The following is a 28,000-nucleotide window of genomic DNA, read 5'->3' as shown; positions in this document are numbered from 1 at the left end:
TGGATCAAACTGAGATCTGCCTGCTCTACAGATAGCATATTCAGCTCTGCATTTCTAACGATTTCCAGCTGTTCGTGCAGGAAAAAAAGCAAAGCAGTAGCTCTTCACACCTTGTTCGCTGCTGACTTGTAGAACATAATCTGCTGTCCGTTTAGGTGATGAAGTGGAACTCAGAAAGGAGTAGTTTAACGCGTTGCTGGAGCCTCAGGTCCTGTCGAAGGTACCATGAACAGTATAGTAAATGTGTCCCTAAGGCTTGTTGGCTGATCCGTTGGCTTGTCGTGCATCCAGAAAACTCCATGTTCTCTGGTTATGCCCCTAGCAACCCACACACGATCCAAACCCTCAACACTTGGACGGAGACTGCTCTCATTACTACTATTTTCCTTTAAGACTGTCAGAGATGGGCTGTCTGCTTCACTATTTCATGCTCTCCTTATCTGCTTCTCTTTCCACCCATGGTAATTGAGGGTGGCTGAAGGCCAGTAAAAGTCCGGAGTGAGGGGGGAGGTGGAGAGGAGGAAGAAGGACAGAAACAGAGGAGACAGAGAGACTTGCTGGAAAGGGCAGGCTTTCATTCAGCAGAGAAACATGTGCACTTCTCCTGAAATTCAGTTTGCGTAAACCCAGGGCTGGGAGCAGTATTGATCGCCGGCTCTCGATGAGAGGATTAACAGGAATTCACTCAAGGGATCAGATGCTTACTGGTAACTTTTTCTTCGTTTTTGTTCCATTTTTGTGAGGTAAAATTCTGTATTTCTGAATTTCATAAATTCAATTTCGGATGCAACTGTCTTTAATTAGTAGACAGCTCAATTTAGAACCGGCAGAGGCTGTTGATGATCCTTAAAGGGAACCTGCTGGGCTGATTTTAGTGTATCTCATTTATTTTCAGGTGTGGCATGTGTTATGATGTGGGAACACAGTTCAGATTAGTAATAACTTAGTACTATGTCAACGTTTATTCCAGTGTCCTCCAGCCTGTGCTGCTGCAGTTACATATTGAAGACATTAAGCTCAGTTATCAGTCCCTTGTTTGTGCTGCCGTTATGCAAAGAATGAATGGAATCATCCCTAGATTTTTCCTGGCCATTTTCACATCTCGTAAAAAAAAGGACATTTCTTTCATATTTCTTGAATCTGTGCAGCACACTGCCCAGTGCGGCACGGCATTGCATGTATTGTACTGAACAGAAGAACAGAAGTGAGAACTGTATGTACGAGAAGAAATAATAATCTTTGTGACCAGAAAAGTAAATACCTTTAACACATCTTGGACATGTTGGCTGAAAAGTGATGAGACACCATGCACGTTAGTGTTTTACAAGACATTACTTGACTGTTGGGATTAGTTGAACAGATTTCTAGGAAGTACAACTGATAGGGCTTTGCTTTCCCTTGTTGCTTGGAGAATTTGGCAGCTTTAAATCCCCATGGTCTTGGCAACTGTTCATGCTAAACAGCAGTTGTTGTTCCTGGAATGGAGCAACTTCCTTTTGCCAAATTTACAGCAGAAAACTTTAGGTCAGGTGGAGTTAAAGCCTGCGGTTGCATTACATAGACTACGGAGCACAGAACAAACAGAAAAATATCTTTTAATATAGTTTCGTCAATTTAAGAATTGTAATTGTATTTGAAGGGGGTTATAACTTGTTGAGCAGAAGATCTGTGGTCAGATACCGTGGTTAAAGTCTGTGTTATGACTCAGTGTCGCCCACCCTGAACAAGTGAAACATTATCTGCTGAAATGTGAGAAGAAATTTGTTCAGCAGCTTCCTCAACAGCAAATCCAGCTGGAACCAAAGTGCGATTGTGTCTTGACTCTCACATAAATTTTTATTGTGTTTGCAAAGTATTGCAACAAACAACGGTCCCAATTGAGAATTAACGTCATGTGGTACTTATCTGAAGCTAGGACATCTTCTTCAAAGTCTTTTTTGTTCATGTTTTACTTTATAATCACCATCACCAAAAACGTAGAGCTACAAAGAGTCCGAGCTGTCCCAATGAGAGCAGGGATTAATGGAGTGTGATACTGCGACAGGGGTGCACCTGTTATTCCTGCTACATTATGTGTGCATTCCAGCTCTACGCATCATAGCTTAGCACGTGTAATGTTGCGTTTTTTATTCCTGGATGAAGGTAGCTTCCCTTCATCATGACTACATGTGTTTGGTCACAGCCCACAGGCGGAATTTCACTGTCTGATGGTGTAAATGAATGCCATGTGGCTCGAGCAGAGGTGTAGAAATACTCAGTTTGGGGAAAGTCAGTCGGGGGGAAAGTCATCCTGGCTGGACCCTGCCAGTGAGGGGGTTTTCCAACAAACTCCTCCAGCTCTCTAGTGGGGAAAAATTCTGAAGAAAACGGCTTGCACAACTATGGCAGCTTAACGCCTCCTCAGACTGTGTAACTGAGTTTACATGGTGGAAAAAGGCAGTCATGTTAAAGAGTGTGACCCTTCATTGGCTGCACAGGAATAACAGCATTTGGGAGGCCAAGGGTTATGTCCCAGCCACTGTTTCGTTGACCTTCACGTGTCGCAATCAGAAAACTGCTAATAATAGGGTGCACGATCATTTCCTTCCTATCAAATTCCTTCCACAAGTCCTGTTTCTTATATTGAATGCAGCATATCTGGTCTTCATTTGCAACCTCTTCCTTTTAGGATATCAGCAGTTTCTTTCTTTCACATGTTGGAAACTACTGCATAAGTTAATTTGATAGAGCAGCCACAGAAACAACATAAATACTGTTTGCTCACACGCAACCCTCCAGCTGATTATCACCAAATGTAAACGTCTCTTTTCATTGTTTCACCTGGTTCTTAATATCTCATTTTCATCTCTAATTCCATGAGCATGAACATAACCATCACTGTCCCACTATAATGCTACATGTTGTTTGCAGCACATGCAGTGATACAAGTGTTCACCTGTTACTGAAATAAACATGCCATGCAACATGCCATTGTTTTGTATTTGACATTAATTCGATGTTAAAGGACAAACTCTGCATTTTGTCATGTGTTGCACTTGCCTTGATGTTGCTTCATTAAAATCTGATGGGATTTTAATGAGAACAGATTTCATAATTTGTTCAAATGACTAAAAAATGGTCCTCTTTAGTTAAACGCTCACGTCAGCACGCTAACATGCCTACAATGACAATGTTAACATGATGTTTAGCAGATATAATTTTTACTGTTCACCATCTTATTTTGGCATATTAGCATGCTAGCATTTGCAACAAACTCCTGAGCATTAGCACAAAGTAGGCAAATGTCATTAGTTTTGCAGGCATTTGGTCAGAAAACAAAGTATCATACTAACTGAAATTGTGAACTGATGAGGAATCCATCAGGATACATGGTCACCACGGGTTTATGTACCAAATTTCATGGCAATCTAACCAGTAGTTTCAGAATCCTTTCATGAAAACCCCAACCACTTTTGCCCCTAACTTTAATAAAGTTATTTTTATCACTTAATGAAAAAATATTCAAAAGTTGCTAATGTATTTTTGTTTTCTGACGTCGGTGTCAGAACTCTCTCATGGGATATTTTGGAGGATAATGACAAATGTTGTGCCATTTGGGTGTGAGAACTTGTTCTTAAATGCAAGATAGATACCTCAGGAGCTTCAGAACAAAACCACTTAATCTGGCAATCACATAACACTGAAGTTATTTTGGAGTGTAGCAGAGGCATGTCAGTAAGCACTAAGCCACACAGCCGGTGCAGGTGTAGGATTTGGAGCCTTAGGGCTGGGCACAACGAAATCATTACAGTTTGAGTCAAGTCAGGTGAAACAGTCAGATAAAGCATGGTTTTAGGGCAAAACATCAGAGCAAGGCTGTGTCAGCAGAGTAAATAAGAAGAGCCGGAGGGAAATGAAAAGTATGGAAGCACACCAAAAGAGATTAATCACATGTACAAATTGTTTTACTAACATCTTCCCAAAATGTTGGTTTCACTTATGTTCAGACTTGCCAATGTTTTGGAACATTTTAACAGGGTGTAAAATGATCTTAATCCAGGAATAACACACCTGGTGACACAACTACTCAATGGCTTTAGCAGCATGTGACAGTAACTGGTTAAAATTACTTCATCCGGGGATGGGAAGGAAGGTATTACAATTTGAGATGAGAGAGGAAAAGTGTAGGAGTGAAGCTTTTCTGGGCATGCATGTTGTATTCGGGCCAAGGGTGGGCAGAGATTGGCAAATGGCAACAGATTTGAGGAAACAGCTGATAATCCCACAGGAAATGGTGAGAACTGGTTTAAGGGGAGTTGTGGTCAGAGGTTCAGAGACTTGTTTATTCTGTAAAGCTGACAGTGCCATGTGAGGATGTGGTAGATGAGGCTTGAAAGGAAAATGCTTAGGTGTACAGAGGCAGTAGAGTCTGTGCAGCAGGACTGGAAAGATAGAGTGTGCAGCATGAAGATTGGATGCAGAGTTCAGAGTAATAACTAATGGAACGTGTAAGTGAATTAGGGATTTGTGGATAGTAGCGTCTGTAGCAGAGGGAGGTAGGGATTCATACACTGATCAACAACAACATTGTAACCACTGACAGAATCTTTGGGTACCGGCATTCATGTGGATGATACTTGACATGCACTACCCAAACACTACTGCAAACCAAATGCCCCGCCCTTATGGCACCATGGTTCCCTGGTGGCAGAGGCCCCCCAGCACGACAAAGCTCCCTGCCACATCAGCAAAACTGCTCAGGAATGGCCCAGGGAGCTTGACCATGAGCTCAAGCTGTCAGCCTGGCCTCCAAACTCCCAGAACCCAATCCGATCAAAAATTAGTGAGATGTCCCTGAACAAGTCCAATCCATAGTGGCCTGATCCTGGATCAGACAAGGCTCTGACCTGTCAAGGCATGGTCACGAGACCTCTGGGATCATCTTGTGGTGTCCTGCACTAGGGCATTGGTGGCAGATCCTTTGACTGGCCATCAGGGAGCACTGTAGCCATCAGGGGGTATACTTGGTCTGCGACTGTGTTTGAGTAGGGGGTTTTGTCAAGTGGCATCCACACTGAATGCCAGGAACCAAGGTTTACAGGCACAATGCTGCATTGTGACAGGACACTTATTGTTATTCACTTCACTTGTCAGTGTTTTTAACGTTCTTGCTGATATTCAACGGGATATCCGTCAAGGATTTTCAGTTTTTAGCCCCAGTGACATACAACTATGTGATATCCAGGGTATAGTGGCTAACAACCAGTGCTGTCACTTTAACAGGCCTCAACATGGCTAGTGCCTTGTGTGATTATTTTGCTCGGAGGTTTTATGTCACCTACATGTGGCTACCTACACTGGAAAGTATCCCCTGCAATAATTTGTTATTGTAAATGTATGTAGTCAATGTCTGTGCTTTTAGATTAATATAATTTGACTAAAATGTAAATGCTGCCAAAAAAATCTAATGATAATATTAATTAACATAGCAAACACCCTTTACAATAAGTTATGTGTGAACGTCAAGGTAGTTGAGTCGTGCTGTAAGATTATAACCTCAAAGCGTTTGGAGAGTATGAGCCAGAATAAATGGGAACTTAACATCTCGATTAATGGAAACTAAGCTAAATAATGAACAATGGTCTCTGGCATTACCGTCTGTCAAGGCAAGAATAACACAAGGACCACATGTCACAGATGCTTGCATTGTCCTTTTCTTTTTCCCTGCAATACAAAGCATGTTTTTCCCTTTCCCTGTAGGTGCACAATTGGAACTTGGTACTGCTGCATAATGGGTTACAAAGCGACATCCATGCATTGTGTCTTAAGATGCCTGTGCTTCATGCTTCTCCATTTGTTTAGTGCCGCTCAAGATGAAGACATAAGAAGTAAGAGTGCTTCTGTCTTCATTTTCTCACACTTTGTTATGCTTGTTGTCCATACATTAAAAAAACTGTCAAATGCATACAACTGGCAAAGGTGATTTTGATGTCTACAGTCTAAATTAATTTTACCTATTCCAACGTATGTGATGTGATCCATTTAACTAGTGCTTTTACACCACTGATGTTTACTTCCTGTCTGCCTCAGGTTGTAGGACCGCACCATGCGATTTGGTCTTTATTCTAGACGGCTCATGGAGTGTTGAAGATGTCAATTTTGAGATAGTGAAGCGATGGCTTGTCAACATAACAACAAGCTTCAACATTGGACAGAAGTTTACCCAGGTTGGAGTTGTCCAGTACAGCGATGACCCCTTTTTAGAGATACCTCTGGGGAAACACTCCTCCACCAAAGACCTCATCAAAGCAATGGAGAACATTGAGTACATGGGGGGAAACACGAACACAGGGACAGCCATTAAGTTTGCTACAGACAAACTGTTTGGCCTTTCTGAGCGTGGCCCCGCAGGCGTCTCCAGAATTGCTGTTGTCCTCACAGATGGGAAGTCTCAAGATGAGGTTTTGAAAGCAGCAGAGGCAGCAAGGAAAAAAGGAGTAATTCTGTTTGCAATTGGTGTTGGATCCGAGACAGAAGAGGCCGAGTTAAAGGACATTGCAAACAAGCCATTTTCAACTTATGTCTTCTCTGTTGAGGACTACAAAGCAATTTCAAGGATCATACAGGTCATACGACAAAAACTGTGTGAAGGTAAGCAATTGTTGATCTAAAGGTGTTGTTCTGAGGTGAAATATTACCCTCATTGCAGGATCACTGGTGTCCCTCATCTCATACGACTCCATTATTCTCCTGTGATTCTTTTTGCCATTATGTTTGTCTTTTTTTCTAGTTCATTGTGTTTGTCTATTGCAGAGACCGTTTGTCCGACAAGAATTCCTATTAATTCCCGTGATGAGAAGGGTTTCGATATTTTGATGCATCTCAATTTGGCCAAAAAAGCAAAGAAGACACAAGGCGCATTTTATGGCACTAAGGCCTATGAGGTGACATCTCGTGTCGACTTGAGTGACGCTACACGGTAATCATCTTGCTTTTCCCTCTTGATCATCATCCCTGTAATTACAAGTTGACTGATTTCTACATGTGGTCACGTAGGAACCTTTTTCCTGATGGACTGCCTCCCTCATATGTTTTTGTGGCTACACTGAGGTATAAAGGATCAGTGGCGATGGAAGAGTGGGACGTGTGGAGAATACAGACTCGTGATGGAAGACCACAGATGGCGGTGACTCTAAATGGACAGGACCGCACCGTCATGTTCACCACAACCAGTAAAGCACCAAGTGGAACTCAAACGGTTACATTTTCACAGCAGACAGCAAGGGTATGGTATCATTATCACCTATTTGACATAGTCCTAATAGGGTACAAAGAGAGCACTGCTACGCCCATGATGTCCTTTCTAGATCTTTACAGCCTTGGTCTGGGAAATTGGAAATTGTCCTTGGAAACTGTCTGAAAAAGAGCAGGTGAAATACTTGGCAGGTGACTAGATGGACAATCTGTCTATCAACATTGATCACAGGCTAACCTCAACTAATCAGATCAACAGTAGCTACCAGCAGAGCCTGTTGGTAAATCCAACTCTTGCTGAGGCCGTCAATAGCTTTGCAGGGTGATGTTCTACTCTCAAGTTCTTAAATAGCAGATGCTATAGCAGCATCTACATTGAAATCTTTAGAAGCCATGGTCGTTGGTTTCAAAACTAACAGCTGATTCTCTTGTTTGTCGTAACATCTGAATCTCACAAGTAGCTGCAAGTATTTCCTCATAGAACTCTGACTGGTCTGAGCGAATGTGGGTCGGCCATATTGCTTGAAGCCTGGCAAGACTGATTCTCAAAGTGATCACCTAATCTCACATATCCAGTAGAGCTCATCCACAGCAAAAGAAAATTAAGACCCATATTTGTATATATGTCGTTTAGGTAATAGTCACATTTATTGCTTTGGGAGTTATTGGAAATTGATGTATTCAGTCACTTAGGTATGAGAACATGTTGATGTGTAGGAGATCTGTCTTGTCTGAGACAACCCTGGTCGTGTCGCTATCTTTGCCTGGGCTTGAGGGTTTTAAACAGAAGGCTAGGGAGTTTCAAAGGTTTTGTAGGATGAGAGGGTCAAATAAGAGACACTGCTGAGTTGCCTAATGGGAAATGTACGATCCAGCATTTTTAGAGCTTGGCCTGCAATAAAGAGTAAGTTAGGATATCTCAGCCTCTACTGATCTGATTTTGAATCTGTCTCTTGTGAGTCTCCTAACCTTAATAAAGTGCAGTGCTTAAGTGATGGAGTACACCTTTACTAGTCTGATTAATGCATTTATACACTAGATTCTCAGTATGAATTCTTGTAGTACATTGTGTACATCTTGGTAGGGCAGCTACCCATTTTGAGGTGTAGAAGTCGCCTGCTATTAAGTTCTTCTTTTATTTTTTTCATGTAGTGCAACTCTTACAGAAACTATTTATGTCAATGTACCTCTAAGGTTCTTTCTTTCTTTCAACCACATAATACTTGTTATGTAACCAATAAACCCTAATCCTCACATTCTCACATCATACGGCGTGTATCAGCCTGTAGAGCTCCAGAAGTCTGTTTAACCTTTACAAAAGTAGAAGCCATTGCGCATGATAGTCATATTATGTCCTTGCCCTTGAATAAGTGAGATATAATTACACTCCTTTAGACAGGCTAAAGACTCTCTCTAATGCAGCGAAAGACTGCAGTGCATTTACATAAACTGTTGTTTCTCAAGGGAAACTAAAGACTACTTACAACTATATTTAAGACCATGAGGATCTTATCTGTCAGTGTATAGTCACATGGCTGCTTCACAACTGTGGCTTGTTTATATTATATTGTCCAGGTTATAACACATCAAACCGCCCTAATCAGTATTGAGTTGAACAACACATTCCAAATGATAGACTATCTTATTGGTTGTTTTTTAATGTCTATACAGCACACTGTATTGATGTACCATGGTACTAATGACTATTTCCTGTTATTCATCTTTGCTCAATTCAGCTGTTTGATGAGAAATGGCACCAGCTGCGGCTGCTGGTCACTGAAGAGGATGTGACTCTTTATGTTGATGACCTGGTACTGGAAACCCTGTCCCTGGAGCCCCCTGTTGGCATTTTCATCAATGGAAAAACCCAAGTTGGAAAATATGTCAGTAAGGAAACAACTGTGCCAGTAAGTTTATTAAGAACCGTATTTTAATAAAATGCATGTTGTTTGGTTCCCAGAGAAATTATCCAGCAGTGCGTCAACTGACTATAGAAAGAGGGAACGGTTGTATTTAATGAGGAGCTGAGCAAACTCAGTTCTGATATATGTTTTAAACTGGATCACACAGTACTGAACAGTTTATTGTGGCCTCCTGTGAGACATGCTTAACTCCTTGGATAATAAATCCTTGGCAAAAATGTGCTTTTTTTCTCCACACGGTCTTATTAATCTTTGTTTTATTTGTCTCAGTCGGCACATTTTGCACCAAAATTGTATTTGTTATAAATCATGATTGTGCTGTGCTGTAATTGACTCTGCAGAAAGCCATGTAGATTGCAGTTTCTTGGACATGGATGCAAATAATTCCCAGCAAACATAAAGCAACATTTTAATGTCATGATAATGACATGGCAAGGAAGAGTAACTGCTGCACAATGCATGCTTTTTATTCTTATGATGATCGCCCCTTTTATTATGAAACAATAGCACAAACTGACCTTTTAAAACACCTTAACACATGTAAGCAATTAAGCAGGTTTGGCATAGTTACATTTTTGGCCATAGTGATGGTCAATGAAATAAAATACATGCAAAATAAATTACAATCAAATAAGGCAGCCATTTCTAAACTAAAACCCTTCGCACAACTAGCTGCGTGTGATTATATCTACAAAGAAAAGCATGATTTAATCACTAACAGCATTATGTATCATAAGAAATACTATGAGAGGAAGAAACAATCCTTTGTTTGAAAAGAAAGAAACAATAGACAAAATGAATTCATGACATTTACATCTCTTATGCCAGCCAGTATGTTGCCACATCATTATAGCTGGGGAAATTAACATGAGCCACAGCTTGAAAGTAAATGTTATTGTGTGCACTGATCCATTGTTATAAAGATCATGTAGTCTGAAGCCATTTAACAAAGTGAGTGTGCTGATGTACTATCATTTCGGGACAAACACACTTATAATTGGAAACAGATTCTACACCAGAAACAACCGCAACGCAGTTTTTTGAATAACATAGAATGGGCACGAACCATGAGACCAGATCAAACATTCTTATCATGTTTAAAGCCACGTTGCCATTACTAAAATGTAAACCATATTGTTTAAGTCTGATTAATGTGCCCAATCGTGCAGCCGTACTTGTGTTTTCAGAAGGCTTGAAATAATAATGATAATGCAGCAACTCACATGTGAGGATCATACATCTGCTCACATAGTAGCTGAATTGAAACAATCTATGGGACAATCTGGAGCCATTTCACCACCAACATCAACAAAATACCATATTATGGAAGAATAGTGTAATGTAGCTGCAGAACACTTCCAAACATTGAGGGGGGTCTGGCAAAACATAGCTGCCCTTTCCTTTTATAGTTCTACAATTGCCATTTCAATTCATTGGTGACAAAGCACTGATAAAACAACTAAATGTTGCAAAATCACCCCCATGTTACAATTAGTTTGTTTTCATAGCTTGTTGTCTCCCAACAGCAGAGGTTGTGTTTCTACCAAAAGGGTTCTTATCCTCTTTTTCCCCCTTCATGTTTAGTTTGAAATACAGAAACTTCGCATTTACTGTGACCCTGAGCAGAACAACCGAGAGACTGCATGTGAAATACCTGGAATCGTAAGTATAAGAGTCGGCTTGGCGAGCAACAAAGATAAATCTCCTTCTCACCTACTTCGCACCTTGTCCAGCTACATCTGTTTCTCCTCTGAAACGCACTGTGCAATTTCATCATCAGTTAACTCCACAGCTCACACTGCATGGCATAAAATGATTCTAGCCTTCTTTTTTATCAGTACAGTCTATTGTAGTACTGTGCTGTGAAAGTGTAAACTCAGCATATTCAGTTTAAGTCACATCTGTTTATGCATAAAATCATTTGTTGGAGGAGGACCGATGGCTCAGATTCAAACATTCTGCGCTCAGTGTATTTTTTTCATCTTCTGCTGGCTCCAAATGTGTTTGTGAAGCGGTGGTTCATTGTTTTGCTGGCTTAGAATTTGCTACAACCAGAAGGATCGCGCCAAATTACTTTTCCTAATGTGGTGCTGTAAAATAAAAATACCAAGAGACAAGATGAGTAGCTTAATATTACACATGTTTGTCATTTACCACTGCTTCTTTCCTCTCTGTATACTTTGAAATGGCTTGGTCGCAATGTAATCTCAGTTGTTTGGCGGATCAGATGCCTTTCTGGGAAAAAATGTCACAATGTTTGATTACAAAATAGAAAGATACCCAGCTCAAAGTGTACGTTTGAAAAAGACCTGCTTATTCGATGTAAAACAAAGATTAACTAACTAAATAGTTTCTTCTGAAATAAGGTAAATGTTACCTGAAAACATTTCAGGTTTCAGTATTGGATTATGTGAAACTGACAAATATTACACCATTTTGGTTCCTCATTTTCTAAATGTCAGAGAATGGTGAAACATGTCCAAGGTGACATCTCCACTTGCTTGTCTAACTATATATATATATATATATATATATATATATATATATATATATATATATATATATATATATATACACACATATATATATATATATATATATATATATATATATATATATATATACATATATATATATATATATATACAGTATATACATACATACATATACATATATACACATATATATACACATTTGGATTGCATTCTGTGTACTTAGTAACTAGTTTATTTATTACTTTACCATTATTTATTACTTTTGTATTCCTTTCTCACTTTGTTTTACAATTGTTGCAAGACAATTTCCCTTGGGATAAATAAAGTCTTCTTGAATCTTGAATCTTGAATCTTGAATATATATACACATATATACATATATACATATGCTTGTCTAATATCTGTTTGAGCTTCTTTGTGTTCATTACAGTGTTCAAGCATTGCTGATTACATCGAACCAACTCAAGAACCTTGTGCTTGTCCTCCTGGACCTCCTGGACTTCCAGGAATAAAGGTCAGTTATTTAAAAGAAAGTTTTCTCTTGAAATTATCTTTTACTTTCACTCTTTGGTCTTTTTTGTATATACAGCACTTAATGCTGAAAACAAGCCTCCAAGCACACACTAGACTGTGAGATATCTGATAATAGAGTCTGTTCCTGGTTTGGCACAGAACTCAACGGTTCCTCTGTGTTCAGTCAGTTAAATATTTACTTTAAACATAGAAAAATTGCTTAATCTTTGGCAATTTTGGTTTATGTGTAAACTCAGGAATGACACAGAGACTAAATGGCCTCTGTTGTGAGATAATGCACAAGCTTCCCTTTTCTTATAGCTTAGCCTTGGGGAAATGTGTGTTGAATTCCCTGGTGATGTCTAAATGTGGCTCTCTGTGTTGGAAAACTATGTGAACCCTGACACATGAGGTTGCACTTTACCAATAGGTCAAATCCAACTACACTCATTACAGCCTGTAAACACGAATGTCCTTAATGGCACAAACACTGCTTTGTGGGTTTTAGCACACTTACCTCTTAAATACAGTCACCAGCTGAAAAGTTTCACAAAGTACGGATGCATCAACGGGCATCTATTCTCAGGTTAGGCTGATTGCCAAGTAAGTAAGTTATGGTGAGACTTGTTAGACCCTGTTGTACTGTACTGTTTTCATAAAGTAAACCAGACCTCTGACTAAGATAAACACTGGCTAGAATGGAAAATGACCAAAGTAGGGAATAAAACCTACGTCTCCCTCTTTATTGATCATAAGGCATCAACCAAATAATAGCTCCGGTCATAAAAGCATTTACACGAGGACCTCAGAGAGATATTACCTTAGCAACACAACTCTTTGTTAATAAAACCTACATGGGTTCAGGCATGTTTGTGTTTATAAGATCACCGCTATGCTTTTACTACAGTTACTAATAGATCCAAAATGCTGGGACCATTGCTGGCTTGCAGATGTTCCTTATAACCCCACAGAGGGCCCAAGAGCATCTTACATTAGATGAACCAGCTTGCTCAGCATGGTTTATGGATAATTAAATCAACACTCACCGCCTGAGAAAACACATTGTTACCAGAGATGTTTTAAATGGATTTATGTTGGGTGGTGCAATTGCTGAACACATACAAAAAACGTACACGTGATTGAGAGACTTCCTTCCATTTTCTTTAGGGGGAACAGGGAAATGCTGGCAAACCTGGTCAGCCTGGACCTACTGGTGCTGATGGTAAGCCTGTGAGTACTACATAGTTCAATATACAAACATACAGAACATAAAATGCCAAAATCACAGCAGCAGTCACAATAACCATCTGAGATAACGCAAAAAACCAATTGAGTTAATGTATCTATTAGGTCATGAACATGTCTGCTTGTTAATTTGATGTGGTCAAGACTGCTTCGGAATGTTAAACACAGTGGTAAATGTACTTATTTACTTATTTTTCCAATGGGTAAATAACAAACATCTCTGATTTTACCACTGGTGGCAGCACGGTGGTGATTTTCTGTGATGAAAAGCATCCAAAAGTGAACCACATGTTGTACAGCATGATCAAAAATGCAGAGAAAGAATCCACCCCGCAGCCTCAGACCACTTAGAGGACATGCGCATATTCAAATGTTTATCCACATGTGTGTATCTCCTGTCTTTTTGTTTTAACTTGAAGGGTATTCCTGGCAGTAGAGGAAGCCCAGGGCTGCCCGGTCCACCAGGAGTAGAGGTAAAGACAATTTCACCTAATATACTTGTACATTAAAGTCATCATCAGGGATTGAAATTTTAAACTGGTTTCTTTTGTAACCTTTGTTTACTTCTGTTAGGGTCCACGTGGGCCAGATGGGTACAAAGGCGAGCAAGGGAGGCCTGGTGTTTCGGTAGGAATGTCCAATAGCACATTTGCAGCTCCATCTGTTTTATTATTGTGCCGAAGCACTAATTTGTGATCATTACAAGCCATTTTTGTTGACTGTCTGTTCTTTCAGGGTGAGAGGGGTATGCCTGGATTACAAGGACTGCCTGGAAAACCAGGAGAGAAGGTGCTGATTAATTATTCAAACACGGTTACTTCATCTCTGCTTGATAATACGGTGTCAAGATGTTCAACACAGTAAAACTAAAATTTAACTTGCTGACTGACCAAAGCTGAGAGAAAGCTGCTTTCTGTAGGAAAACAAGTGGTCATTAAAAAGGACAAAGCACACTTTAAATCGTCAAGGTAAATCTTGTTTTTATGAGATCAAATGTAGGATTAACAGGAAATCCCTGCTAAACACATCAACTTGAGCCGTTTGAACATCGTTGCATCAATCACTCTGGAAACCACATGTTATGAATATAAAGCAAGATCCCCTGGGAGAGGAGAAAATACAACTTCTATACTGTGGGACAAGAGCTCTTTGCAGAGGGAGCATGAAGGTCACCAGAGAGCTTTTAAATCTGTTCATATTTCCTAACTTTTGTTCTGCAACTTAGAAGGCTCAAGTTGTTGTACTTTGCTATTTTTAGGGAGCCAGAGATGTGTCTTGTTGAATGTTTCACTTCCTGCCTTGTTTTTCTCTAACCTGAAAATAAGCAACCAAGTGAAAATGCAGGCAGAGTCAGTGACACAGCTTAAACATCACTGCCAGTAGTAAAACCTACCACTTTGCAGTTCAGCCATCCATTTCACTGTGCTTTCCTCATCCTGTACATCTCCACGCACGTGCAAGTCGCTGTTGTTTGCTGCGATGGTGGATTGTACTTTGGCTCAACAAACGATATCAGTTTGTTCCTCCACAAAGCTCAAGGGAAGCATATCCCCAGTCAGTTACAGAGATGAGCAGGCTAATCTTATCTGCCTTACTGGCATCACAACACTGACCGATAACATTACTAGCAAATGAGATGATGAGATTGCCTGTTATCTCTTTGTGCTTAAAGCTAGGGTTGGTAATACTGTAGAAACCGGCAAGAGGAAGCTGCGTTTCGCAAATATCCAACCAAAACCTCCCACCTCCTCTCGTCAAGACTTGAGTTTTAGGTGGTTAGTTGGGATATGTGTGTTGATGACTAGTTCACTACATTCAACAAGCTCAGTTTTTTTTGGTCTCATAAATACATAAATTAACAACTCAGGTGAATGTTAGTCACAAGCAAAATAGAATGTACTTAGTCCAAAAAGGCTGTTAACACTCTTTGCCGTGGCTGTCCGCTTTCTTCTAACTGGATTTAGCTGCTGAACGACAGGCTCAGGGTTAGTCTACTGTGAGTGCAACACATTTCAGACATTGCCTCAAGTCTCATTCACATGTCAGAAAACACCTAACATTATCAGAATAATTGTCGACAACTAACATGGCTAGTGATCGTGCTCACTCTTGTTAAGACAGGATGTTAATATTGAGTCATTTTGGCTGCAATTTCTCTGCCATTTTGTGCAACTAGCTCGCTTAGCTTTAGCAATCTCTGTCGTGAGACGAAGAGAAATGTCTCAAGCCGAGCTCTATGGAAGATTTTGGTCATTCGGAATGAGTGCCAGGCAGAGTGTACACATGAGGTCAGGTATGTAGGTATATAGGCAGAAAGGCCAGCCATACATTTCTTTTGAACTCAATAGAACGCTTGGACAGGCAAAAATAGAAACCTGCAACATCTACAGGCACCAGATTTTTCTTTTTTCTTTCTTAGAGCATTCGATTTATTGACCCAGCTTTAATCATCTATTGGTTCATGATCAAACTAGTTAGCTTGATAACTGTCTCTCACGCTGTTCAGTCACAGACTAGAAAAAAACATACATGCAGTTGATGCTGTATGGAGTAACAGCTTTCAGGATGAATAACAATTTGGAAGACAGCAAAAGCATATGGACGAAGCACCTGTGAGATTAAATCTGTCAGCTGCCACAATGAGCCCTCAGAGCAAATTGAGACAACAATCGATAACAGTCCAGCAGTTGGTGCTCAGCGGGTTTTAGACCTGAACCTAAGTCACAGCAGCATTAAGCATGAGCCTGACAGTCCTGCAGCTTCATCCAGAACTTTCTCTTGGCTTTGATCGCTTTGAGGTTAATTTGAACAACATTTTGCATTGAGTGTTATTTTGAGGTACAGTGAGGTAATTCATCCTCTCTAGGTTGCATCACCTCTGTCATTACATCCCACTTAGTAATCGGCGTGCTGACAGGGAAGTTCTGCCAGTTGGCTGATGTGGAGAACAATGCAAGTTGTTAAAGTCATGTGTTTGAAAATTGTCACAGCTGTCTGCAGACACATGTGTGCACCTGGAGCGAATATTCCTGCGCCATATGTCCCATTATTCCAGCTTCACTAAGTATGTCCAGGATATATGAAAGTTTTTACTAGTTTGTTGATTAGTTTAACACAAAGACACAATGGGAAATTGCCCCACTGAAGATTAATTGTATCTTGTACAATTAATCTTATCTCATTTCCAGTTATAATCTAAACATGAAAGAACCATGACTTTTACTGGTCTATTAAAATCCCATAATAAGACATCTAATTAGTGGAAAGAGTTTGAGGCATCAGGAATGACGAGATGAGCGTCCAGACGGTGCACAACGTGTAATTTTCCATCTCTTCTTTGAATGCAAAACAAGCTGCCAAATGTTAAAGGTGGACAAGTAATGCTCTTGACTGTTGAGTCGCATTCCCATATTGTCAAAAGCCAACACCCTCTCTTGGTATTCAGTGAGCCACTAGACTGGTGGTGAGCCCAAAAGCATCATATTTGGTCATAAACCAACATAGTGGACATAATAAAACATTCACCTGATCATTGCTGATGCAAAGCCAGTCAATCATCAACGGAATCAAGCTGTTCCATAAGTAAAACATTCCCCTGTATATGTAAAAGTCAAGAGCTCAGATGCATTTGGCTCCTCCACAATTCAAACTCGAGTCATTCACCACACAACTTTAAATTATTCTTTGTAGGAACCAAGTAAAATTGATCTGAAGTCCAAGATCCATGCACCACAGAACAATGGCTGAAGATCTTGAGGTCTTCGACTAGCAGCAAGGCAAAGTTGGAGGGAATCCTAATCCCGTAGAGAATGAGATTTACTTTGGATATAAACACATTAACATCTACCTTTCCAAATTGTTTCCATATTGTAAGATCACCCATGGGTGTAGTCTCATTTTCCTGGCATAGGATCTAGAGAACAGAAACACTAGATGTCTGCTAAATTAAGTCAGAAGTACAAAATTCAAGGACACAAGAAGAAGAAAGACCGAAAATTAGCTATGTTTGTGTATTCACAGTCTGTGATACTGGTTCATGACCACAATCATCCATCACCTTTAGCGAAACGTTTTATTACTAATTACGTGTTCATTCACTGTCTGTGCCATTGATCCATACAGACCGACTTCAGGAGTGAGCAAAGCCTCTTACTGCAACTGTATACTGAAAGTGGGCTTTCCTGTATACCTCAAATGTGCTGGCACTGGTCACACTACCTATGTAAACAACTGCCCGTGTTTTCATGTGCGACATTGTCATTTGCAAAGACAAATTCAGCACAAAGGTTATCAGTTGTCTTCCAGGATTGTCGCTTTACTGCCACAGCACTTCCAGTCAGTGGCACTGTAAGCCTCTTAAATCCCTTTTGCTGTTTGTTTTGGACTGGAATTCTACTAGCAAACAGAGCTGTAGCAACCACAGCTGGATAAATTTTTTTATGAGATATGTTTTGATATTGGTGGAACATGGAAACATGATCCTGGCACCTGTTTGTTCACTGAATATTGACTTCAGCTAAATCTGAACTAAAGAAACTGACTACACTTTGTCTAAAATGTCTGCTGTTTCAAATGAAGCCACAGCAAAAATGCTGTCACTCACCAAAGTCTCTGAACCTACCAGTGATAAATATGTAATTTGGCCTCAGTCATTTGTTGCTTCATGACCTAATTTGCATATTGTTTTATGCAAAAGCAGAGAAATAAATGATGTAATGTCCCGCCTTGTTCCAAATTCTGTTTCTTATTCAGAAAATCTGATGAAACAGTGACGCATCATTCCCTCAATTTTGGGCAATATTCCACAGATGCGTAAGTAACATCTACTTCTAGGTCCAACAGTGCAATTCTAAAAGACAGAATGATGCAGTGAAACACGTCACCCGCTGAAGTTTCAGTCCAAATAGTTACGAAATGTATTGTCTACCCCCTGAACTAGATTACTGCTGACTAATACCAAACACTGGCTGCATATTTCTTACTGTGCAGACTTAACATTGGGTATATGAAGTGATCTTGTTCCACATTGTATGAGCTGAGGCTCCTGATCTGACTGACGAAGATGATCCTGTCAAACCGCTGTCTGAAAGTTCAGAAAAGCCAGTCAGACCGCAGACTTTAGGAACTTGTTTTAGATTGCATCCAATGATCATCCTTCAATCTTCTCATGTCAGGGCTCAACTGGATCCCAAGGAATCACAGGGTTACCGGGAAAAGCTGGTCAAGTGGTAAGGCAACCAAAAACAAGTTCAGTCATTGACCACGACAAAAGCAATGTACCCCGTTTAACTTGATGGTATGGTATTTCCAGGGTGAAAAAGGAAGTGCGGGACCTCCTGGGCCACCTGGTTATCCAGGCGAATCTGTATGTATCAAAACAATTCAGAATAAATCCCAGGGATATTGTGCCATTATATTCATGTGTAACATCCTTCCCTCTGATTTCAGGGCCAACCTGGGAGAGATGGAAAAGATGGATTTCCAGGGAGACCCGGTGAAAAGGTCTGTTTGTTTTGACAGCGCAGAGCAGTACATTACATATCTCATTCAGGATTAGGAGTAAAATAAAGGCATGAGGCTTGCTAAGGGTGCGCATTCTGAACAGGCTTTGCTGTTACCAGAAGTTGTGTTGTTGATGGAACCATGGAAATGGAGTCATACAGCGGGGGACACCCTTGTCTTTTTCCAAACCACATCTGACATATTTTGTTAACATCAATGGTATTTTTCATCCTTTAGATAGATGTCTGTTTAATAAGTCCAAGATGACATGTAAAAAGAGACAACGATGTGTATGTTGGCTCATCACTAGGAGTCTGGATGAAAATGAAACAGATTTATGTATTTGTTTCCCTGATGTATGCAGGGAGAAGCTGGGGCCAGTGGTATTCCTGGTGTCGATGGGAGGGAAGGCCATCCTGTGAGTGTAAATGTTTGGTTTTTGTTGTTTTGTTGGTCATTTGAGCCATTACTATTGTTTTACATCTTTTTGAGGATTTGATGCAAATCGTGCATGAATGAAATTTACAACATACTGTCATACTGATTCAAGATTTAAACTTTTCAGGAAAGCATGAAAGCACTTTATGCATGTGGTGCTTTCCATTATGGTTTACGATGTTCTTCTCAGACAAATTGTAGCTGACATGAAATAATACTGTAACTTACAGAGGACTCAGATTCTGTACAAGAGCTAACTTTATGGATCACGCAGTGTTGCATCAAAACGTTTGTTCGAGTTGTAAGACTGCAGTGTATTCGCATTCTGTCAGCAGTACAGAGAGAACCCCTGACAGCCAGTGAATAAGGGGTATTTCCCCTGTAGTTCATCCCAGGATAACCCTGTTATGTAACAAGCAGGCTCGGACTATAATCGAAGGCAGTGAAAGTAACCCGTCGAGGGAATGCTATGGTGCTCTGGCAAATCTGTTTTAGGAAGAAAGTGTTTCAACTGGGAAGCCACCCCACTGATCATGATTGTAAGTGTGGTCCAAAACTTTGTGACGGGTCTACACAAAGATGAGTCAGTTGCTCCACAAGGCTGTAAGCCATTTTCCCCCACCAGAACAATAGAGTTCACAATGTCTCCAAGGAGACAGGATTAGTACTGTACTTTCTCAAGTTAAAACAAGATGAAGTTAACACTTGAGTGTTACAGGAATTTCTTCATCTATAGGTTACGTGTGAGTGCCTGGGTGGCTCTATCTATATTTCTGTCTCTCTGCATGCCTGTGGTCTAATCTATTCACTATGCACATATGTTACTCAAACTTCAGTCTGAGGCAACCACTAGGCATCTGCAAGTATTTATCTCGGAAAGAAATAACTAAAACAAAAAACTAAAGAGGCTTTCCAGGGTAGTGTTAAACCACATACCATTTCAATGTTTTAAACCATTATTTATTAATTTGTATCGGCTTTCATTCTTTTTTTTTTTCAGTGGAAACTGAACAACAACTACTTTTTCTATTATTGCATTTATCAGCAAATAAAACATGCACAGTTCAAGTGCAGGTCATACGATTCATGCAAGGATCCTACAGTTTGGCGGAGCTTTCTTCACATAGCGTATTAAATGAAAGAAGGACATGAAATGAAAGATTCTTTTTTCAGAGTAATAATATTAGAAAAATTATTAATAATCATTTGGGCTCAAAAAGCCCCTAAAACATGTATCTCCATGTTTCCTACTTACAACCAGAAAAACCCTAACTGGGGAGTGTTACATGTTGTTAGACATTTCTGGGTGCAATATGTCAGTTCAATCAGTTGGTTTTATTGAGCAGTTGGCTACAGTGGTTACTGACATGATGAAGTAATTATTTCACTGTCAAAGGAAGTAAACTGGAACTTGTTTCCACTCTCAGTTCAGAAACACTGCATATGAAAACATGTGGTTTCAATATTTCTATTGAACATTGTAAACACCAAGCAGTATATAATGTCAATGCGTATTTGACACATTAGTCAGAACTGAACTGATAAACACACAGGACCATTACAAACAACTCCACGTCATGCTATTCTTTTTCTCTTTTGGCATTATCATACATGTTGATCTACAATAAAGTATAATCTGTTTCCTTTCTCCCAGGGTATTCCTGGATTGCCAGGAAGTGCAGGCATGGATGGACAAAAGGTGAGCTCCTGCCTATAGGTAACAAGCACAAACTAAATGGATCAATGGTCTTGTAACACTGTGTGATCATTCTGACATGATGCTCATTTAAGGGGGATGCTGGTTTGCCTGGACTCAGGGGCGTCAAAGGCTCGACTGGAGCACCTGTGAGTTAATTATTGTTGGACTACTTGTGGAAAGGTTCACTGCACGCCAAACAGTTCATATTGAATCTGAAGAGTTCCCAAACAGTTTCTTTCTCTTCCTGTAGGGTGAGATGGGTTTACCTGGTGCACCTGGTTTAAAAGGATCAATTGGACCCAAGGTAATCTTTTGTCCTTGTTACAAAATGTTCTTTGAGCTTCTTCATACAGCTGCAGTGCAAAGCTACAATGGAGCTAATAGAAGTAAAGACTGACTTTCATCTTACCAACAGACATCAAAAAGATTTAAGACAGTCTTTAAAATGGATGAACTGTGCTATAAATACAAAGCCAGTTTATCCCTCTCCACATCCCTGGGGCTGTGAGCACACCAGCTCAGACTGTGACCCAGTAAAGTCAATACTGCGTATCAATCCACACGAGCTGGCATTAGCAGCCGAAAAAGCAGAAGGGCGAGCCAAGTCATGATTTAAGTTGAGTCCAAGCACAGTGTTGTACAGTTATACAGCTGCTAACAAGTACGACAGATCACAATGCCTTGATCTTACATGATATCATGTAGACTCCCAAGCCCATTATTGTCCAGTTTATGTAAAACTTCACTGCACAGTGTCATCAGTTTGGATAAAGTAAAATCTTGTAAGCTTTCTAACCACAGAGGCTATTGGAATCAATAGAAAGCAGCTTGGGTCAGCTGCACGTCATGTTTTGTTTGGTCACTGTATTTCGAAAATACCCTTTACCCCAAGAAACGACGATCTTCTGGCCGCACAACGATACTAAATTAAGCGATGAGCGGGCCTTACTGCTTTCGTCAGTGGAATTTTACTGGAAATGTAAGCAGTCTTTGCTTTTCTGGTCTGGACGCTCTGTCTCCTAATCACTTTTCATTAGCTGATCTGTCTTTAACAAGCCAGTGTGTATTGGTAAATGGCACACAAGTGAAAAGCTAGTTTATGGACGGACAGGCAATACTTTGATTTCATGGCTGAACTTCAGACTGCAATTACTGAGTCCTGTTCAACTGGAAAAGAAAGCAGACGACTAGACACAATTAAATATTAAGCTGTAAGACCTCATGAAAATATGCTGTCCAGTCAGAGATACAGTATGATGTGGTTTGGATGTTGTTTTTTTTGTAACCTAAGATGTGTTTTATTTCTTAATCAAGGGTAATAAAGGCGAAGGTGGAAGTCCAGGTATACAAGGAAAACCAGGGCCTGCGGTATGTTTCCATTTGAATAATCTAATATGAATCCCTCTGGTGGACAAAGTGTTTTTTTTTTTAAATGATTGATTTTAAACTGAATATTATCAAAGGGGATTGCAGGAGAACCAGGAAGTGCAGGTCAGCCGGGGCACCCGGGCATGCCGGGCCTGAAGGGCAGCAAGGTATTTCTACAATAATCTTTCTCTACCAGTAAGGTAACAGTGACATCTCTCCTACTTTCATTTAGCATTTTCATTTAGCAACATGACTAACATCAAACCCCTTATTTTAGGCAAGAACTTTAGATGTTTTTTTGCAACACTTTGCTTACCCTGTGTTATTTTTGAACATTTATGCAAAAGATACTTAAACAAGTCAGATGTGGGGTGTTTTCAGTGTGATACAAACTACAAAGGATGCATTCTGGCACTACTTTTCGTAATATTGTTTCGAAATTGTTCTTGCGTCATTGAATATACAAAAATATCTTAATCCACATCTTTATTTTCTATCAGGGACAAAGAGGAACAACAGGAGACAAAGGAGAGATGGTAAGATTAGAGACGAAGTTCATCAATGCTTACTTACGCAAGCATACGATGATGTGATTGTTTTCACCTTTGTTAAACTGATCTGAACTATCAGCTCAATTTGAGAGATTTACAACACGACACCAGATGTCGATTAAAAAATAAGCGTAACTTATTAGCATCAGTTTTCTGATTCAGATACACTGGAGAAATCACTCCCATCTATTTGTTTGATTCAAAAAGAGAACACAGTGGCACAAATAGTTGCCATTTAAAGAGGTCATATTATTATTATAGTTTCAATTTCATAATTTTATTTGGGGGTCCTTGTAGAATAAGTTTACATATTTTAATTTTCAGAAAACACATTCATTTCTTTTGCTCCAGCATCCCATTACACACTGTGTCTGGAACACTCCGTTTTATCCCCTGAGTGAGAGATCTTTCCTCAATCTTCAGTCTTTGATGAGAGTTGCACATGCGCATTACTTAACAGGCAAGATGGCAAGCCAATCAGAGGCAGAGTAGGGTGGGTCATGCCGAGCAAGGTAGTGTGATCGAAAATAACACTGATACAGCTGGTAACCTTGGCTGTGTTACAGCCGTAAATATTTTGTAACATATACATAAATATATATATTTTAATAACGCCTATTACACAGGGATGCACATTAAGTGTGGAAGTAAAGCTCGACTCCAGATCAGGCGTTTCAGGCAGTGCAGGAGTTGTGTTTTTCTGTGCGAGACAGTAACTCCCTTTGGCATGGACTTTAGGCATTTTCACTTTGCAGACCTTTTACATGCACAAAGATGCTACATAACACTTTAAGGAACGTCAAAAACCCTAGAGCATATTGTGACCTCTTTAAACAGTTGTCTTTAAAGTGAAACTCTCGCCAAAAAGCAACCTAGGCTTGATTTGTGAATGGACATGAGTCAAACCTTGGTGTAAAAACATAATTACGACGGAAGAGGCACTTTTAAGATTTACCATAGTTTTGTTTTCGCTACTTTTAAAACACTAAGAAGGCTCGACACAACATGAAACTCGTAGTATCACCAGGGTCTTTACACATGAACACAAGTATTGAGAACATTGTTTGTGTACAAAGAGTTTACTAAAAAGAAGGTTTTTGAACTTCCTGTTAGGTCGCACTCGGGGATCAACACTTTTTGTCTGCCATGACGGCGGCGCGGCAAAGATACTTTCGTCGCAGTTTTGCTTTTACACCAATGTTATAGTCATATACATTCACAAATAAAGCCTAGGTTGCTTTTTGGCAAGAGTTTTAGTTTAACGCACCTTGATCATTGGTGAATTGTACTTTCCTCAATTAATTTAACATAAAAATACATATATATGTGTGTGTGTGTGTCCCTATCTAAAAATGAATCCAGTGGAAATAATGGTATCATATTGACTATGGGTCTGGAAAATAATCGTGTCAGTTGTATTTTGTCTTTTGGAATTATAACTGGGTGTTTGCTTCTCTGATGACTTCCAACAGAGTTTTCTCCATTACGCTGAACTGAATCAATTTCAAGTCATGAACACAAAGTCATCTTTGGAAAGCATGATCATCATAATTATGTAATCAAACCTAACGGGTGTTAATGTGCTGCATTTAGAACACATTAGCGCCCCTAAATACAGCTCCAAATGCATCCATAGTCATGTTTTGATTTACCTTTGATACCATAGGCTGCACACGCAGCATTGATTAATTGTATGCTTTCATGACATCAATTTAATTATTTTTCTCCCAGGGAATCAAAGGTGAAAAAGGAGAGCATGGTCGGCCAGGGGAACATGTGAGTGCCATTGATCAGCCTTGTTGTATAATGAAGACTATTGTATTGTTGTGCTAATTAAGCTAAACCTGGAATTTACAATATATCACCATTTAAGAATGGTCCATGTTTGTCACCGGTGCTTCCTTTTAAATGTGGATAGCACCACCATGTGGTCATTTATTAAAATTTTTGAATCATCACTCATAACTTCTGAACTCTGTGACTTAGCAACAAAAATTTTCTTGAAGCCCTTGGTGCAATACTTATGTAATTTATCTATATAGACGATTTTCATTTTGCTTCACATTTCATTGTTGATTTTTTTATTACTCCCTATCCAATTACTGTTTGGTATACACATACTTATATGACCCCTGTAAGGATGCTCACTGTAATATAACTTGTTAAGTTCTTGAATGCTTATTTGACATAAAATATCAAAATTTCTACACATTGCCTTTTAAGGATTGTGTAGCCTTGTTGGAAGTATGTTCTCTCTGAATATTTACTTGTATATTGACTGATCCTGATTTTCATCGACAGGGCTCCATTGGTCCAATGGGACTAAAAGGAGAGGTATGTTTAGCTAAAAAGCATTGATCACTGTATCTCTATTTAACCACTGTGTGTATTGCTAACTGGGATGTTTTTTTTGCCAGAAAGGGTCAACAGGGGACCAGGGACAGAGGGGTCAACAAGGTCAGATGGGAATGCCTGGACAGCCGGGTCAGTCAGGCCCACCTGGCCCCCGAGGGCTGACGGGGGACACGGGTTCACCTGGCCCACCTGGACCTGAAGGAAGATCTGTATGTGTGCAACACATTGTGCTGACAGCTTTAATGCTGATGATTGATGATTCACTATGATGTTATATCTGATATTGACTAACATGATGGAGCAGACGGTCACTGAAAATCCACATGATCCATCACTTTTTTATTCTAGGCAGCTATAATGTCGGACAATCACATTCGGCAAATCTGCAGAGAGGTTCTACAGTGTGAGTAACAGTAGAGACAGGCTGATGACGTGTTTCTGTGTATTTTCAAAACACATCTTAAGTCTTTTTCTTGTCAATCATCCTAGCGGAGCTGCCTTTATTAATGCTGGGCAACCAGCAGGGTGGCTGCACCAGATGTCAAACTCGGCCTGGATCTCCTGGTCCTCCAGGCCAAACTGGGCCCCAGGGACTCAGAGGTCTTCCTGGAATGAGCGGCCCGATGGGGCAGCCGGGCCATCCTGGTCGGCCAGGCCACCCTGGCATTAATGGGCTCAAAGGTAATACCAGCTTCAGAGACAACAGTATGTTCTTAAATCTGTTTTTCAGGATGCTCAAGAATGTCCACTTGTCTTTACAGGAGAGCCAGGTCTTGATGGTGAGAAGGGTAAACCTGGTCGAACCACCATTGGAGACCAAGGGCCTCCTGGGCCTCCAGGTAAATTTGACACCTGTGGTCATTATTCCATTTCAGAAAACAATGTGGAAGCTGATTGGCTGTGGCACGAAGATGTCTATTATTTAATGCCACCTGTTACTTCTGAGTACTGTTGCTTTGAGCTGTTCAGTAGTATTTTCATCTCCACAGGTCCAATGGGTCCTCCGGGGTACAGTAGGCCAGGTCCTCCAGGTAAGCCTGGATCCCCTGGTCTAAACGGAGCAGAGGGTAAACATGGTAATCCTGGCATCCCTGGTCAGCCTGGGGTGTGTGATCCATCCATGTGCTACGGTAGCATGATGAGGCGGGATCCTTACAGCAAAGGGCCAAACTATTGACGTAACGCAGTGTCACTACAGGCACCAGTCTGGAGCTGATGTGGAACAAACAGCCATTCTCAGGAAGATCTCATCTTTACAGTTTCTCTCTGTCGTGGAAACAAAACGGACCTCTGCTAGCACCCTTTATGCGATCTCAGAAAGTCAACAGAACTAGATCTCTTTACATTTTCTCCGTTGGTGTTTGGTATTATTATTTATGTGTCTCTGAACTTGCTTTGAGGTTCTAATAGTGTTAAGAGGAATAATAACTGGCTCAATAAAAGGCCTCTTATCTGAGCACCTAGAACTATTGCATATGTATGTCTGGATCTCCCTCTGGCCAGTATGGCTGGTACATTTTCCTGTGTTGCTTTGTTGCATCTCATTTTTCACTGCACATTGGTTGGGTGCTATATGTTCCGTTCAAAAGAATACATAAAGTTCCATGTTCAGTGAATTATTTCACCATAAAGTGTGTCTGAAATTGGCATGTTTAGCACAAGACTGTGAGTTTGATTTCCTGTAGCTGATTATGAGCTGCTGTAAGCCCGTGTTCCTTAAAGTCTTCAGTTTGTTAAGCCCTTAACCCTTTACGGCATCCCTTTGCAACAGCTACTATTGTGTATTACCTGAGATAAAGTATTTCCCCTCTTTTACAATACACATTCATTCTGATGAAAATGTTTCACCATCTAAGAACATGCTGACATTGTAAGTCGAGATTGTATGTCAATTATGTTCCAGAGGCTTACCTTTCATTACTGTAGCAGGTATTTTATTGTTATTTATAAGAGAGTCATAACTGTGTATTTCAGCAATGACATGTCGTAAACAGCTTTTGTAATGTTATTATGTTAGGGTTATTATGTGTTAAGGTGACGTTTTTATGAATCTTTCCTTTTTTTTTTTTTTTTTTTTACTAGAATTAAAATATCTTAAAGATTTGTGAACTCAGTTTTGTTCTGTGCTTCAGACCTTAAAGTTTGAGGTGATTTTCAGGCAGAGATGCTGGAAGTCAGTGACAGCTGGAGGTGCTGAGAGGGCAGTTTATATAATGATGCTGTAGTAAATGGTGTCTGCCTTTAATGGTTTTGTATTCATTCAAATGGCCAAGATAACCTCTATCTAATAGTTATTAGCAAAAATCTGAAAATGTTTTGCATTACAGCAGGCAGCAAACGTGAACGCGAACATGCTGTAGGTCAAAGCAGCCATAACAACTGCAGTCAACAACAGCAAGGGGGGGTGGGGTGAAATTACCCAGACTCTGTTACACAATTTATCCATTTTGTGAGTTGTCAAGTTAGGAGAAATTAAAGTAAATGATGCTTTTTCTTTTCTTGTGTAAAAAATATTGTGTCCGATACAGGCGTTTCATAGAGGAGAGGAGCATATATTTCACCGATCTGCAGTTTTTTCGCTGTTTGTCACAGAGACACCAGTCTGCTGTATAGTTCACACACTTGACTGATAAACCACAGAACTGTTAAGTTAACATTAGGCTGTGTGATCAAATAAAG

At 40.0% G+C, this 28,000-nt stretch overlaps 1 protein-coding gene and 1 long non-coding RNA gene across 4 annotated transcripts in view; one reads left to right on the top strand and one right to left on the bottom strand.

The window, feature by feature from the left end:
• Positions 1-28,000, bottom strand: part of LOC119033639 — a 65,016-nt gene that overhangs the window by 14,769 nt on the left and 22,247 nt on the right. The gene's annotated exons all lie outside the window — the stretch shown is intronic.
• On the top strand, positions 2-27,993 carry col21a1 (collagen, type XXI, alpha 1). Of its 3 annotated transcripts, XM_037123990.1 has the most exons (29): positions 6-707; positions 5,740-5,867; positions 6,070-6,630; positions 6,793-6,958; positions 7,036-7,264; positions 8,970-9,140; positions 10,740-10,817; positions 12,081-12,164; positions 13,331-13,393; positions 13,828-13,881; positions 13,982-14,035; positions 14,144-14,197; positions 18,583-18,636; positions 18,720-18,773; positions 18,857-18,910; positions 19,275-19,328; positions 21,003-21,047; positions 21,140-21,193; positions 21,298-21,351; positions 22,362-22,415; positions 22,511-22,582; positions 22,916-22,951; positions 24,698-24,742; positions 25,268-25,300; positions 25,384-25,530; positions 25,670-25,724; positions 25,811-26,002; positions 26,083-26,160; positions 26,311-27,993. In XM_037123990.1, exons 2-29 carry the CDS (start codon positions 5,771-5,773, stop codon positions 26,496-26,498), a joined length of 2,880 nt encoding a protein of 959 aa, XP_036979885.1. In that variant the 5' UTR covers positions 6-707; positions 5,740-5,770; the 3' UTR covers positions 26,499-27,993. The 3 variants fall into 3 exon arrangements, 2 of the variants coding, with proteins under 2 accessions (XP_036979885.1, XP_036979886.1); XM_037123991.1 differs by lacking the exon at positions 5,740-5,867; XR_005079329.1 differs by lacking the exons at positions 26,083-26,160; positions 26,311-27,993 and having other exon boundaries at positions 2-707; positions 25,388-25,530; positions 25,811-25,896.

Source organism: Acanthopagrus latus, chromosome 15 (genome assembly GCF_904848185.1).
Source record: "Acanthopagrus latus isolate v.2019 chromosome 15, fAcaLat1.1, whole genome shotgun sequence".
Lineage (NCBI taxonomy): Eukaryota > Metazoa > Chordata > Actinopteri > Spariformes > Sparidae > Acanthopagrus > Acanthopagrus latus.
This window is presented reverse-complemented; position numbering and strand designations above follow the sequence as displayed.

What these genes read in the sequence shown, in the direction of transcription:
- col21a1 (XM_037123990.1), top strand. Translation starts at nt 5,771, where the DNA reads ATGGGTTACAAAGCGACATCCATGCATTGTGTCTTAAGATGCCTGTGC. An exon ending in CTGGAAAACCAGGAGAGAAG is followed by an intron (nt 14,198 to 18,582) that starts GTGCTGATTAAT and finishes TTCTCATGTCAG; the next exon opens with GGCTCAACTGGATCCCAAGG. An exon ending in CTGGTTATCCAGGCGAATCT is followed by an intron (nt 18,774 to 18,856) that starts GTATGTATCAAA and finishes CTCTGATTTCAG; the next exon opens with GGCCAACCTGGGAGAGATGG.